The sequence below is a fragment of the Scatophagus argus genome, chromosome 3 (genome assembly GCF_020382885.2).
Source record: "Scatophagus argus isolate fScaArg1 chromosome 3, fScaArg1.pri, whole genome shotgun sequence".
In the NCBI taxonomy this organism is placed as follows: Eukaryota; Metazoa; Chordata; class Actinopteri; family Scatophagidae; genus Scatophagus; species Scatophagus argus.
The window spans coordinates 15,355,608-15,370,856 of NC_058495.1; the positions used below are offsets into that span (position 1 = coordinate 15,355,608).

The 15,249-nt window shown below is 40.7% G+C and overlaps 1 protein-coding gene across 2 annotated transcripts; it reads left to right on the forward strand.

The window, feature by feature from the left end:
* The first annotated feature begins 1,550 nt into the window (after positions 1-1,550).
* On the forward strand, positions 1,551-15,085 carry LOC124056522 (LIM domain and actin-binding protein 1-like). Of its 2 annotated transcripts, none has more exons than XM_046384058.1 (10): positions 1,551-1,693; positions 5,183-5,322; positions 5,688-5,730; positions 8,514-8,957; positions 11,078-11,132; positions 11,346-11,443; positions 12,039-12,117; positions 12,285-12,316; positions 12,423-12,556; positions 12,668-15,085. In XM_046384058.1, the coding sequence occupies exons 2-10, from the start codon at positions 5,204-5,206 to the stop codon at positions 13,740-13,742; spliced, it is 2,079 nt and encodes a 692-aa protein (XP_046240014.1). In that variant the 5' UTR covers positions 1,551-1,693; positions 5,183-5,203; the 3' UTR covers positions 13,743-15,085. The 2 variants fall into 2 exon arrangements, with proteins under 2 accessions (XP_046240014.1, XP_046240015.1); XM_046384059.1 differs by lacking the exon at positions 1,551-1,693 and adding an exon at positions 4,221-4,783.
* Positions 15,086-15,249: the final 164 nt, after the last annotated feature.

A 15,249-nucleotide genomic window follows, 5' to 3' on the forward strand; every position in this document is an offset into this window, starting at 1 on the left:
GTCAAAAACTGGTTCATGCAAATGAGAGATTATAAGGTAACATTTACGAAATATGTCACTTTCATCTTTTCATCTTAAATCAGACATTTTTAGTCCAGATATCCTAGTCTATAAAATCACTGCATCTGTTGACAAGTCTATGTATGTGGTGTTTAATAACATTAAAACTGTGTCTACCCTGATATTGTCTGTTTGAAAATCATATGACATCAATGAATTTGAAGTAACAAGAAGCATATTGTATCATATGTCAATGGTTCAAAGTGGGAAGCGGGTCTCACAGCAGGGCTCCAAACAGCTTCACGGAAGGCTCAGTGAATGGAAGTGAAAAAAAAAATAGATTAGTTATTACATTATCAAGAGGATATGACTTAGAATAGTCTAGCTTTTGGTTTAAAAGATCAGTAGTTTTGCAGAACTTTGGCCTACTGTTTTTCCCACTTTCCCAAATTTGGCAGAAACCATTAATTGTCTCGGGACGGACCTTTTTTATGTATTTGATGTAGTCTGAATTTATGTCAAACAGCAATATAAAGCTATCTTGGCTCAATTGTTGAGTTTCTATAAACTATGAGATCAGATAACCAGTGATCCCATAGGCATCTAGGAACTGAGCAATACTAAGAAAGGAAACGAAGGGGCGATCATATGCTTTAAGGGCATCATATTTTGTTTTTCAATAAGCTTCAGCTTTACACTGTCGGTGAGTAAAGAGATAAAAAATACGCTTTTTATATCAGTGAGACCATGAACTTGTGAGACCATGAACTTGTAAAACTCTAAACCTCTCTTTTACTGACCTATAATGTCTCGTGATCATAAAGCAATCAGTCTGCTTCACTGCATTGGCCCTGGGTTGTTGGGATTTACCTCACTCCAGGACTGTTGAGTAGACTGCAAACCTGGCAACACTGGAGCATCAAGCAAGGTCTTCAAATTAAATCCTATACTGTTGGGCTAATCTCATTTGGAAGGCAAATGCTATGCAAAAATCCAACTCAGCAGGCACATCGGCAATATGCTTATATTGCCTTTATAATTAACAATTTAAAATCTCACAAAGACAGAATTTTATTTTATTTTTATTGTTCTGAAGTCAGGTAGGCTGGCAAAAACATTGTGATGCTGTGAGGCCCTACATTGTCACATAGGCTTTTGAGAGAATGAAAAGGCCTCAGTCAGAACTCTCTTTTTAAAAGTATCAGCTGTATGTATTTGTTCATTTATTTCTTTTGTTTTCGATACTTTTGGTTGCATATTAGGTACAGAAAGTGCTGCACCACATTCTGTCACAGCCTACATCACTGCATTGCTAATTCCTGGAAAACCAATCGTTGTACTGGCAAAGTTGAGCTGTTCGGTGGGCCTATGTCTGCTTGTTTTCTTTCCACTTCCCTCTGTTCTTTTCTCCTCGCTTCAAAAATAAGGGAGCAGATACCTCCTGCCTTCAGGAATTTTGGTGGGTGGTATGCAAGCGCGCTCATATGAGTAAATATTACAAGGTAGGCGTAATGCAACACCTAAGGTCATTGGTGTTTGAAATCACATGACCTGGCTCTTCCACTCCCACGACACCTTCCTGTTCACTCCACCTCTGAGTGCTCCACACCGGGCGGTGACGCAGCCGCAGCAGCAAGCGTCAGGTGTCTCAAGGTTTCACAAAAGGAGAGTGACTCAACGGAAGTTCGCACAGGTAAGACAAAACCCGCAGCAAGGACGTGAAAACATGTGTAAATACGGCTAGCGAGGGCTTTTCTTTTAAAGAAAGAATACCAAAAAAGTGGAATAAGTCTGTAAGTGTTTAGGTTTGCGTTATTTTATGTAATAACGCACGTGCACGTAGTGTTGCTCTCAAAAGAAAACTCACTGTTCCTCCAGGTAATCGATAGCTGCTGAGGCCGTATTGTGGGCTTATACTTCTCAGTAAATAAAACTCACACGTACGGAGTTATATATGAAAGTAAAGAAATATACTTCCTGTATGCAACTATAGTTTTGGCCTTTTCCCAGAAGACATTCTCTACCAAGCGCTTGCAGTGTTGCACACCTTAAATTAAAATTCTTCAAATAACATGTTTACCCTCGAGAGGGGGTTGCCAGTCTTTACGATTTCTAAGGTCTGTTCATTACATCGCCTCAGTACTGATACTTCAAGTCAAAAAGTCATTCCTGTGTAAACATCCTTTTGAAATAATAATAATAATGATAATAGTGTCTTAGGTCATTTGTGTGTGAAGCAATGCACGCTCCTCCTTACCTGTGAGTCATACTGTATCTGACTGTTTTATGTTTCCTTGTTCGGGAGAGATTGGCTTAAAGTAAGGGTTAAAGGTCAGTATCTATCACTTTTCACTGATAACAAGTGATGGAGATGAAGCTGAATATGTGTGTTTAGATTATCAGTTTTCAAAAGCTCATACATCAGATAGCCTGCAATGGTTTCAGGGCTCTACTTGCAGTGTAAGGGGCTCAAACAGGTCCACCCATGGAAAAGCTTTGTTTACTCTCTGTTGCCTTTGTTATTTGTGATTAATAATGAATTCATCAGTGTTCTCTGTCCTGATGCTTGAATTCAAGGAAGAAATACGTGAAATGAATAATATGCTTCCAGGAAGAGTGGAGCTGTCAAAAACAAAAGCAAATACACGCTTACAAAAGATTACAGTTATCTGTTGTCATACTTTCTGTATGACAAAAACTGATGGCTACTATCTGATACTAAAGGTGGGTCTGTTCTCATAAGAAGACTTATATACCATTTTATTTATTGCTGTTTATATAATAATTAACTTACTGCAAACTGTGCCTCTGGTTTGTCTGTCAAAAGTATGAAAGACTTCTGTTAGCAAATGAAAATGAATTCAATTACAGGTAAATGCAAATCTGTTTATCATCTGTTGGACGTGCCACGGTTTGTGAGCATGTGATATGAAGAGAACGTAAAGGTGTTAAAATCACAAATAAAGGTGTAAACAGTCTTTATTTGAATGTCAGTGGTGGCTTACATGCCATAATCTGTGAGGGTGATCTGCAGAGTTAAAATGGAAATAGTAGCTTCTTATACAACACTGTAAAGACAGTTTAGTTTCTTTATTCTCTGTCTTCCAAAGCGTGTAACACGAAAGAAAGTAACAATGTAGCCCATTATGATTTGTTTCTCATACAGGAAATACATGCCATGACCACACCCTATTCTTTTCTTAAATCAGTGACATTTCTTGCCATGTATTCATTTTCAGACTACAGCTGTGGTCGGCTCAGCTTTTCTCATTGTGCACCTATAGTGACGAGAACTTGATTCTCAACTCTCGACATTGTTGTGAGGAGTTCTGTTTTCTTCAGTTGCTCTGGCTTCCCTCAGCGGTTCAAGGAATATGCAAAAGAAGTGGATTGGCGACTCTGAACTCAGTCCACCTCCTTGTGACCGACTGGTGGTCAGACCAGGGTGTGTCCCTGCCTTTCCCTTCAGTGTAGGCTGGAATAGGCTCCAGCACCCCTGATATGCTGGAAAAGGACTCAGAGGGTAGAAAAGACAAGTTAGCGAATGAGGTAGTTATACACTACACTGTGTACAGTTACCGCTGAATAAGTAAAATATTATAACTTGATGGCCATGTTGAAAAAAAAAAAGCGCTCAAGGTAAACTTACTTTTCTGTCAGGCCTCACAGCCTGTAGCAAAAAGCCCCAGACTATTCAGAGGTGAGAAATGTAATTAAAGTACTTAAGCTGTGGACCATCACTCATCACTCTGTTGCATCTAACTAATCGTTGCTTCTGCTCATCCAGAAACACAAACAACGGCCAAGGTGTGGCGATCTGGCCAAGAAATAACATTGTGGTCTATTTAATGGCATTCACAGACCGAGAAATTCAAAGGTCATTTCAAGTCTTCAAAGTGGTCAGACTTGAAATGACTTTTGAGTTTCTTTATTTTCACCATTAAGACATACTATTGCATTAAAGATGGTTCTTTTTTAGCACAAGATTCTCATCTGCCATGCCACTATTTATAACCCACATTGCATTATTTACAATCCTTCACTCAAGAAAGAGCCACATGAAGGACTTTGTCCAATCAGCATCACCATCTTGTCAGCTACATCACTCTATAGTGAAGTTATGTGAAGTTTGGAAAAAGAAGTAAGAAGATGTATAATACTGCGATCTTCACGGCTCACCTCTTGATTTAAAATCAGTAGATAGGTACATATAACTATATATAATTCCATATTGTTAGTAAATAATGTATACTGTTGCATGTTACATTTATCTAAATCGTTATGTCTGTAGATAATACCGTTTAGACGTGTTGTCGCATTTCACTGCTATGTTGAAATTCAGTTGAGTCCAAAGTCCCCACACCAGTATCTCTTTGCATCTGAGTGGTGACATAATGGCTGATTATGACTGAGTCTATGGGCCGTGCTCGGTGGTGATTTAAATACATACTGTCTGAGCAGGGATTCGTAGCCTGGCATTAGGATATCTCTCCAGACTCACAGTGCATCAGAGGCTTGTCATCAGTCTGTAGCGTTTAATTTAAGTGGGGGTTTGACTGAGTGAAGTTGAAGGTTGTCTGTGTTATGTAAATGTTGCCGTCGGCGAGTTCTCCTCTCATAATGACAATGTGCTCACAATTTGTAGTTGTGCTTCTATCTAGCAATCAAGTTCAAGATGGAGTGCAAGTTTGAACATGTTGACTCGTTTGCATGCATATCTGTATGAGCACACATGTGCGAGCACCCTTTGGTATGTTTGTCAGATGGTGGGGGTCGACAAGAGGTAAGTGATAGAGAGCATCTAGGAAATCAGTGATTTCACACAGAAGGTACTTCCTCTACGTGCACAAACCTGGACTGTTGCACCAGCACACTGAAGGGTCTGTATGCGTTAAGATAGATTAGATAGGTAGAACTTTGTTTATCCATTAAAAACAGGGCTGCCATACTACCACGCAGGACTGCCAGTACGTTTATCTCAGTCACTTAAAACACCCAACTTTTATATAGAAGACTGGTGAACAAATGCAGACAAGAGGAGAATTTTGTTTTCTGGCAACAAGAAGCAAGGATTTTTCAAGCCAGTGAGGCCTCACTTCTTGGTTTTAATTAAACTAGGATGTGCCTCGGCATGAGGTAATGGTTAATGGTGTGGCTAGAGTTTCATGTGTTTGCCTTTCAGGTGTTCAAGTAGCTGACAAAGATGGAAAGTCGTCCATTCAGTCGTGGGTCCTGGGTGACGCAGTCTTTGCGTGTCACTGCGAAGGAGCTGTCACTGAGTGGCCGAGGGAGAAACAACGCCATAGCTGAGCGCTTCTCCAAGTGAGTAACGCCTGAGCTTCAGTAATGTTTGCCATTAATTTACACTTTTGTAGTATGAGACATGAATGCTAAATACGTTTCTAGGTAATGCTACATTGCCCCGACTACCTCTTGTTGTTGATGACATTACCTAGTCCATCTGTGTTTTAACATATGTTGAAAATACAACAGAAAATATAACCTCATGTGCTACAATCTAAAAATTAAAACTAAAATATAAAGTTTCACAGCTATCCCTACAGCTTTTCTGATCCTGAAGACCTTTGAAAATTCTTGCGAGAAGAAATGCCACGGTTCTTAGAACAGTGTTGTTTTTGTTTTTGTTTTGAGTCACCAGAGGTCAGTGTTGTTTCTTTTTCACTCAGGTACCAGAAAGCTGCTGAGGAGTCAAGTGCAGAGAAGAAAAAGGTATTTCTGTTAAGCTTTCCGAAAGATAGACACATTTTATTTCAGGTAGACACACTTTTGGGTTGTGAAATAATTGTATACATCTTACACAATTTAAAATCCTGGATACTTCTTGTTTACATCACTTTGACAAGCTTCTCCTCATCAGCTACATGAGTTAATGAAGCGTGTGCATGCTGCATGTCTTGCTTCATTTGCTTCGTAGCTGCTGCTAGTGCTAAACTAATTGTTGCACGTTGAGATCAGGAGTGTACACACACATGCTCACCATGCCAACACCCCGTCTGAGCCAAATGTCTTAGCTGACCTCTCATTGGCCACTTGTTGCAATGGGCAGGCTATCAAACACATAATCCTACTACAGTGTAATCCCCTTGCAATGCTCTGTGTCTAGCTGCTTTGTCAGTGTGAACGACTGATAAACAAAGCAAGACTGAGATTAAATGAGTAACTGATCGGCTAACACAATGAAGAAATACGAGGTAATGTAAAACACATGGATAGATGTTAAAAATAACAGATATTTTTGGTTATGTTTTCTCAAATGTGAAGAGTTTCTTCTGTTCTCTGTTTGATGTCAGTGAATGCTGGTTATGATGGAGCTTCTGAGCTTCACTTTGGGGTCTGGTAGCTTGTAAAGGGCATCTATAATTATTTTTTAAATCAATTTTAGAATAGATTAGGTTCACTGATAAAGGGAAAAACTGTGTTAAGAGTCAGACATATGTGTTTTGCAGTTAAGGCCAGTTACCCCTACAGAATTTCTATGGGGGAAGCAATGTTCTTATGGTGCATGTTCCTCCCTCAGAATCTGCAAACAGGCTTGATGTTCTCAGAATTGATCTTCATGTATCAGTTGATGTAGCTGGTCTCAGAACTTGAACCATTGATCAGACACCATGAGATGGGGTTGGTACAGAGATTTGTCTTTCCAATATCTGCTTAGTTCAGCTCAGTAAGGAATATGTATAAGCAACTGCGTTCTTGAGGGATTTTGTAGAGGAGCATTCAGACTTTTATCATCCATTTTAGGCTGATATGATTTCCTTAACACATCCAGCCACCAAGTCACCTGGTCAGTTTGTTCTCCAGCTTGCACAGAATGCACTGAATTTTAAATTGTGTTAAACAAAGAACCTCAGTCAGTTTTGTACTTAAACACACAAAACTGTAAGTGGTTTGTCTGATAATGTGTGGTTTATTTCTCTGTAGTGCACCCAAATCCAGATCTGACTTAGCATCTGTCATTAGAGCTTGTTTTTTTTATGAAACAACTTCCCAGAGTGTCGGAGCTCTGTTGCTCTGCTATTTTTCCTTCCATCTTGTTTCCAAATTTTGTGCTTTTTTTTTTCTTATCTGACATCTTTGTTCAGTCTGTGAGGATTAGTGCAATGTGGACAAGTTTTAGCGCTACCAACTTCAGGAATAATTTGCAAGTCAAAAAATGTCAACTCTGACACAGTCAACAAAGAGTTAACTTTTCCCCAAACGTATCATTTCCTGCTCTGGTTTCCTGGGTATTCTGACTCTCTCTCTCATTCACTTTCCTGGTGTTAAAGGGGTTGGACTGGCCCTTACAAGCAGATTTTGCCTTGCTGCTAACATATGGGAGAGCTCTGCCTCTTGCTGTCTCTCTGCACACTGACCTGTTGAAAAGGACAAACCGAAGGACTCTGACTTTTCTGCTGTCTTGTACTTACAACTCGTTTGGCCACTCCAGCGCACAGAGGTTTTTTTTTTCTTTTTTCTTTTCATCTTTTTGTTTAAAAAAAGGGGAACAAGTTGTCACTGTCCAGTTCTTCCTTTTCATTCTGGACTTGCCTCACAAAGACAGTAATTGTTTGTCTGTTTTTTGTCCACTCTAGTGGAGGGGGGGTTCCCTATCTTTGAATCCTGATTTCTCTCCTCTCTTCTCTTCTTCTCTTTCGTTCTTTTTTTTTTGTCTGTCTGTCTGTAGATGTGCATGTATTGTGTGTACCAGAGTAATTTTACGTAGTGATTCGCTGAAGTATTTATGACTTTCGGGGACTAAAGATATGCTTTGTTTGTTATGTCTAATCATCTTTACATTAGATGAAAATGAGTTTTCACTTTGTGATTTTCATAGTGTAATTGTGTTTGAATGTGTTCTACTGCCCTGGTTTTGGGTGGGAAGCTTGCCTACAAAAACTCATTGTTTTTTTTTGTTTGTTTTTTTGTTTTTTTCAAGGATTTATTACTTGATTAGTTAACTTATATGAGGGTAATTTATTCACACATCAACGTCCTCTTTCTTCAACACATCATAGCTCTTCTATAATTGAGGAAGTTCTCGGAGGTCACACAGCAGTAATGTGCCTCCTGTTCTGTCGTGCTGTTTGCTGCTCATGTTTTGTTGTCATGAATGGCTGAGTGGTGAACAGAGCCCTCCTCAGTGAATTTTTTTTTTTGTGTGTGTGTGTGGAAAAGAATGCAGTCGTCTGAAATCGTCTGCCTGCACGCCCAGCTCTGTCATCTCCGTCTTTAGCCTGCCGTTGCTCTTAGCAGCCGCAGCAAATCATCCACTTTCTGGACCAACTCTGAACAGCTGTTCACTTCATCTGTCAGTGAAGCCAAGTTCAGATTCCCACATTTTCCTTAATCCCATCATGCTGCATTAAGGGTTTAAAGTGTGTGTTTATTACAGAGTATGCTTTGTTGCCATGTGAAATACCTTTATAATTCAGCCTGTATACAGAATGACACCACAGCTGCTTTTGATTGTCATTTTCGCTTTTTTAATCTCTTCTTCTCTTCCCCCGCAGACCTCTGAGAGTACAGCACCCTCCCTGCGTACAGCTAACCTGAGTGCACTGAAGAAGCGCTGGGAGCAGGCAGGGAGCCTTGATCAGGCAAAGCCTTCTTCTATTGCACCTCCCGGCCAGTCCAGCTCTCGCCGCAGGCCCCCTGCTTTGGCCAGGCCTGCCTCTATCACTGAGCACCATCCTCCAGTGAAAAGCCCCAGTCCACTGACTGGTCAAGGAGATCAACTTACAGCCAGTCGTGACCAGAAGCCCCCAGCAGTGCCAAAGGCATCCCAGGGAGGAGAACAGAGGAGAATGGACAGGGATGAGCTGACACACGGTGAAAGACCTGAAAAGCTTGAAGAGCAAGTTCCAACCAGCCCCTGTGCCTCTTATGAAAAACCCCGAGTGCCACTGAACAACCTGAAGATGAAGTTTGAGAGGGGAGAGGAGTCCATGAGCAAGGTACCTTCTGACAGGTTCACTGCAGAAGAACACATGCATACTACATTTGAGAACCATGCGATGAACACTCTAACAAGGATTAAATTCCTTCAGTCAAATTTATAATTACATCATTTAAGCACCCACAATACTGGCACAAAAGTCTCCAGTTTGTGCATACATTCAGCATTAATTTAGATCATACTTGTTTGCACTGAAGCCTTATGAATGAAGCTTTTCTTTAGTTGTGACAGCTGAGCATCCACTGGCCATGTTTCTCAGGCGTAAACTGTAACCGCTGTGTTCGTGATGACATTTTCTGCACTGATGTTGAATGTTTTTCACACGTGGCTAATTCTATGTTGAACAACCTGGTGCTGCTTTCATGACCACAGTTAATTTGCATCTTTTTAAGGAACTCTGTCAACTTAGATCCTAATCGACAACGATTGTTGCTGCCACTTACAAAGTTTGTCTACTAAAAAGCTGTTAGTACAGCTAATCAAAAACATAAAAAAAGATATTAAACAAAAGAGAACACAATAATTAGTATTACTATTTCTCTTGTGAATCCGGGAGTGTGTGATTAGTTAGTTAAATTAGTAAAAAAGAGATAAGAAGTCACTATTACTGACCACAATGACATCTTCTCTACCTGGAGTTGCCGTCCTTCCCTTTGGCCCTCACTGGGTGTCTCTCTCCCTCTGAGTCCAAAACAACAAGCCCTCCACTCTTCACCTTCCTTAGCAGAGGAATGCAGGAACATTCCTGACCTGGGGCTGCCTCATTCTTCACAGAATCACCTCTAAGGAGCAACTGTCTTTATCTCACTTCCCATTAGCCACACGGTGTAGTCTGCATTTCAAACAGTCCTGGTCTCAGTTTTAGGTTTTTAGTCTTTATGTCATTTGGTGCGATTCAGTGTCTTCAATTCAGCAGCCGTCACTTAATTTGCGTGGGTTAATATTCATAATCAAGTGAAAATGAACAGCACCCTCTTGTCCTTGTACCACCAGCGTCCTGGTTCTCCAGCTCTGGAAGTTGTAGCCTTTTGAAAATACTTAAGAGTATGACTACCACCATAACATCACTGCTAGGAAACAGATACTAGTCTAACAGATACTGGTGAATATTTACAGGTTAAACATTTTAACACTTATTCTGTCAATAGTGGTGTCTTCAGTGAACATAAGGACTGTATATTAATGCAGTGATCCTTGTCGTGTTATTATAATCCAGCTGATGGTTAAGGAACGTGTGAGATATCACTGAGCTGCTGAGAGAAAACTGTCTGGTTTCCTCATTAGTATTGGCAACATGTAGGAACACACACACCAACACACAAAGCTCATCATTTTAGTTTAAATGCAATGGAATTTTTTGGGTTCTTTGGACTCCAGGTCAAAGGCATGTTGGTGGCCGTCCATGCGGACACCTGGCATTTTTCTCTCTGCATTGTAGTGTTGTTACATGGAACATGTAGTCTAGCCTTTATAGTTGTGACACTGCATCAAAGGCGTTCATGTGATCAGTAAAGGTAGAAAATGGTGCAAGGATGCAGGTATAGCATCCCTGACGGCTTTATTTTAAAGCTGCACATCTGCCCAGAATCACTCTGGACAGTAACTTGATGTCAGATGTCTCTAGTTAATTTGGGACTCTGGGCTATATTTGAACACATTTATGAGAACATAACATTTCATATCTTCTACCTGTTTTAAGATGAGACCTCACGGTGCTGTCTTGCGTGGGATGGTTTTACACTAGCCTTCATGGTTTGCAGTATCCATGTGTCAGGCACGCAACAGGACAGACAGTGTCTCACATACAGGATGTGAAACTTGTACTCACCAGTAATCTTTGTCTGAGAACTAATGTCAGACTGTCTCTTGCCCTTCACAATGGTTGAGAGAGGCTAAAGTAGCAGACTGTATTATTAGTATCACAGTCCAGTCTGAATCCCTTTTACAGTACGTTGTTTCTGAAACAATCTGCTCTGTGCGCTGCTGAAAAAAGTAATTTAAGTTGACCATAATTCAATTTTCTGAAAAAATGGAATGACTGCTTTATGCCTTGAACTGAAGTCAGGAGAGGAAACACAACCTGGACCTCTGACTCCACAAATCATTTTGCTCTTACAGGGTGGAAGGACAACACTGCGCAGTACTTCATCTGAGGACACGGACCAACACGGGGGTAAAGACAAGCACACACACACACACACACACACACAACCCTTTGAATAATCACTGAGACTTTTACATATCAGGGGAGGTGATACTGGATCATGGATCATGATCGGTACTTGTGAACTGAAGAGCAGTCAGTTGTTGTCTAAGTGACCTGCAGCCACAGTTTGGATGTGCGTTTACTGTCAAATGATGAAGTGTGATTATATCTCTGCTGTAGGTCCGTTTGTGCCTGACAGAGTGTTGGAGTCGACATCCACAAAGGAGAAGATGGCCAAGTACCAGGCTGCTGTTTCTAAACAAGGCACAACTCGCCCTGTGAGTTCATGCACTGGGAGCTGAATTTAACACTTTCTCAAGGCATATCTCTCTACAATATGAATGATTTGTGAAACTTTTTATATTATCTATATATACGGTAGATTATTGTGAAATTATTTTTTTTTAATCTTCAGATCCACAAAAAAATTATCAATTTTAATCTCAGTTTAAACAAAAGAGCCAATTGTTGATTTTCAGATAACTATTTAAAGTTTTGTATATAAATAAATATACAGTATAATCCGTAATTGTTGTAAATAAGTAAACAAATCAGCTCAGATGATCATCAGCTCTGCCAGCCACATCACAAAAATAACTGTTTAGATTGTTTAAAAATAATAATAAAAAAATAAAAATATGTGTGAACTGGAATAAGCCAGTTTTTAGATGTTTTAAGATGACCACATTTGTTAACAAGCCCAAAATAAAGTTTACACACAGTAGTAATGGAGATATCATTGTGTATTGTTTGCTGTTTTCCTGTTCTTTAATTTATTTCTTCCTGCTTATACCAGACACAGAAGAAACCCATAACACTTAATCATGTAACATGTTTGTTTTCCTCTTTTCGTTCACTCTGTGTTTCCTCCAGGGTCTGACCCCAGAGGTGCCAGCTCCAAAAACATCTGCAGCAGTAAATCAGAAACACATTCCTGCACCTGAGTGCAATGGTGAGTCTTAGTGGACACTCCAGCCTTAAAGTTATTGATACAGTATTACCTGCAGTATAAAATGTGAAATACAATATTCGTATGCCTACATAACTCACAAGAATGAGATGCTGTTTGGTTTGATGACCCTTTTTCAGCTGACATTTTGTGTGTTTTGTCTGTTTCAGGGGAGAACAGCGAGCAACCCAAAGCTTCTCGGGTGAGTCAGTCATCACAGCAAGTAGGAGACATGCATGAACCATCAAAAGAAAACCAAGTTCAACCACTGTTGTTTATGGATATATGAATATTATTGTGTGCTCTAGAAATTTTCTCCATCTGTGAGGGAGACATGCATCGCCTGCCTGAAGACCGTGTACCCGCTGGAGAGACTGGTGGCTCTTCAACACGTCTACCACAAAAGCTGCTTCCGCTGTATTCACTGCAGCACAAAGCTCAGGTAGGTCTCGCACTGTCTCTCGTTTCCTGAATTTTCTTATTTTCATTATGTCTTTTAATGTAAGTAGTAAACATACTTTAAATCTCAATCTTTGCTCCTCTCCATTTCTAGTCTTGGGAACTATGCCTCTCTGCATGGCAACGTCTACTGCAAGCCCCATTTCAACCAGCTATTTAAAGCTAAAGGCAACTATGATGAGGGCTTTGGCCATCGACCTCACAAGGAGCTTTGGGAGCCTCGAGCTGATGGAGATGAATGCGAAGAAGCGGTGAAGCCAAAAGAACAAGTGGTACCAGCAGCTGTGACAGTGGCAGTGGCAGCTGAGAGCATCTCAGACAAAGAGCCAACACCAACTGTGCAAACATCCCCACAGGTCAAGGTTACCGACCTGACTGCCTTACTGGAGACCCGTGTGCAGACACACGCCAGCTCCGATGAGAAAGCCCAGTCCACAGAGAGGCTGGCTGAGACACGCAGGCTGAGGGTCGCCTGGCCTCCTCCGGCAGCTGAGGGCCACTCTGGAATGGCAGCAGTCAGCCCGGTCACAGAGGGAGCTGCCCCAAGTCGATCCAGGAGAGCCAAATGGCCTCCAGAGGATGAGGTGCCATCAGCCTTCCAGAGCTCAGATCGGGCCGAACTGGTGAGCCTGAGGAGGAGCTCTTCTCTAAAGGAGCGCAGTCGGCCTTTTACAATTGCAGCTAAACCCAGTCCAGCGACCACTCTGGGACCCAGGGAACCTCGTCGCCCTCTCAAATCCCTGCTGGAATGGAAAAAATCATTTGAGGAAAAAAACCCACCTGAGGAGCCGCCCAAAGAAGAAAAGCCAGCGCTTCAGCAGGTGAAGCAGCAGGAAAAGAAAGAGAAGGTGATGCCTCAAATACCAAGTGAGACCATCTCAGAGGAGGACGTGGAGACTAGGCCTGAACAAAAGGAAGAAAGAGATGGACAAGCAGAGAGAGAAGAGGCAGCAGAAGAGAAGAAGGCAGCAGAAGAGGTCTCTCTCAGAAGCATCTCCCCTGATATTTCACCATCGCCCTCTCCACCTTTACAGCCAAAACAGAACCGCGCCTCGCAGGATGTGGGCTTCTGGGAGGAGGACAAAGAAGGAAGTGACACAGAGCAGCTGAGTGCAGAGGATATAATCAAGAGGAACCGCTACTATGAAGAGGAGGACTCTGACTCATAGGAACATCCGACAGTCACATCCAGCCACCATACCAACACGTTCAGTCAGTTTTGTTTTCTCAGTTTATAGGTAGATCACAAATATAGCTTTGCCAGATTTTATAGTGTTACTGGAGAGAAGCACAAGAGTGTAATAGGTGCATATATATCTATACATATTGCAATATCTGCCTTTAATTGTTTAAGTACAAATGTTTGATTTTTTTCCTTTTTTTTACATTTTAATTATATACTGTAAAAATGTCTAATACAGCTTTTATATGATTTGTGATTATTCTGGAAGGTGGGCCTCAATTAAATCGAATCACTACATCTCTGGAGCATCAGTGGAGTACTTGCAGGTGGTGTGTCCAAAAACCATTATACTTTGTGTGGCACTTTTGAGGATGGGAGCAGCCTGCTGCATGAAGCAAAACAGTCATTATTTGTATTTAGAATGCAGGAAATAAAAACCTGAAGATCTTTTACCAAAAAGCGTACACCAGCACCATGTAAGGTGTTTGTGAAGAATAAATGTCATTGACATTTTATATGTCATATCCTCACACATTGACTCAATCTAAATAATAAAGAAAAAACAAGTCAGCACCCAAATGAGAATACTCTGAATTAGGCTTTAGCAAAACAACACAGTGTACACATCTTGTCTTTTGTCAGGGATGAAGACACCACCTCAGAGCTCCAACATGTCCAACTGCATTTAAACTGTGGGACAATGACGCTATCAGGTGTGTTAAAATGAATATGCTGTTAAAATACGACTTGGCAGACAACATGCAGTTAATTCTTTGACTGTTATCATCGTAAGTAATTGACATATACATAACTTAAAAACCTTCATAGCACTATCCTGCAGGTGGTGCTCTGGTTTTGAAAAACCAACCAAAAAAAAGTTTGCTGAAGTTGCTTTGTGAAGTTGTGTTTATAAATTATCTGAAGGGAGTGAGAATGTCTCCACTATAGTTTCGTCAAAGAATTTCACTTGCCAATACATTTATTTATCTGCAAATTTTCTACCTGATTCCAATCAAAATCTGCTCTTCAACTGTTCGAGTCATCATTATCACAATAAAGGGAGCACATAATAAATCAGGATTTCTACTGACCCTTGTGCTACTGTCCCTTCAATAGCACAATACACTGCAGATCATCTCTTTGGGTTTTCTGCATTTGCATTTTCAAATGTGATTCCTTATACATGGTATGTAAAACACTTTGTACTTTAACCTGTGCTGTTGAATATATGCTTGCACTGCAGAATATTTTTAAATTATTTGTATGATCACATATTGGGCATTTCTGTCTGAACTGCTGATGAAACACGATTAAAATGCATCAATAAGAGAATTCAGCACTACCTTTTTTCATGCTTCACCAGATATTTGACTTGCTGTCCCTTTGTTTTCCATCTTTAGTAAGGAACAACAGCAACTTTAGATACCGTACACATTGAGGGTTAACTAAACATCAGCAGACAACACTAAAACCACTCGTCCATTTTATACGCC

What these genes read in the sequence shown, in the direction of transcription:
- LOC124056522 (XM_046384058.1), top strand. Translation starts at nt 5,204, where the DNA reads ATGGAAAGTCGTCCATTCAGTCGTGGGTCCTGGGTGACGCAGTCTTTG. An exon ending in ATAGCTGAGCGCTTCTCCAA is followed by an intron (nt 5,323 to 5,687) that starts GTGAGTAACGCC and finishes TTTTTCACTCAG; the next exon opens with GTACCAGAAAGCTGCTGAGG. An exon ending in GAGAGGAGTCCATGAGCAAG is followed by an intron (nt 8,958 to 11,077) that starts GTACCTTCTGAC and finishes TTGCTCTTACAG; the next exon opens with GGTGGAAGGACAACACTGCG.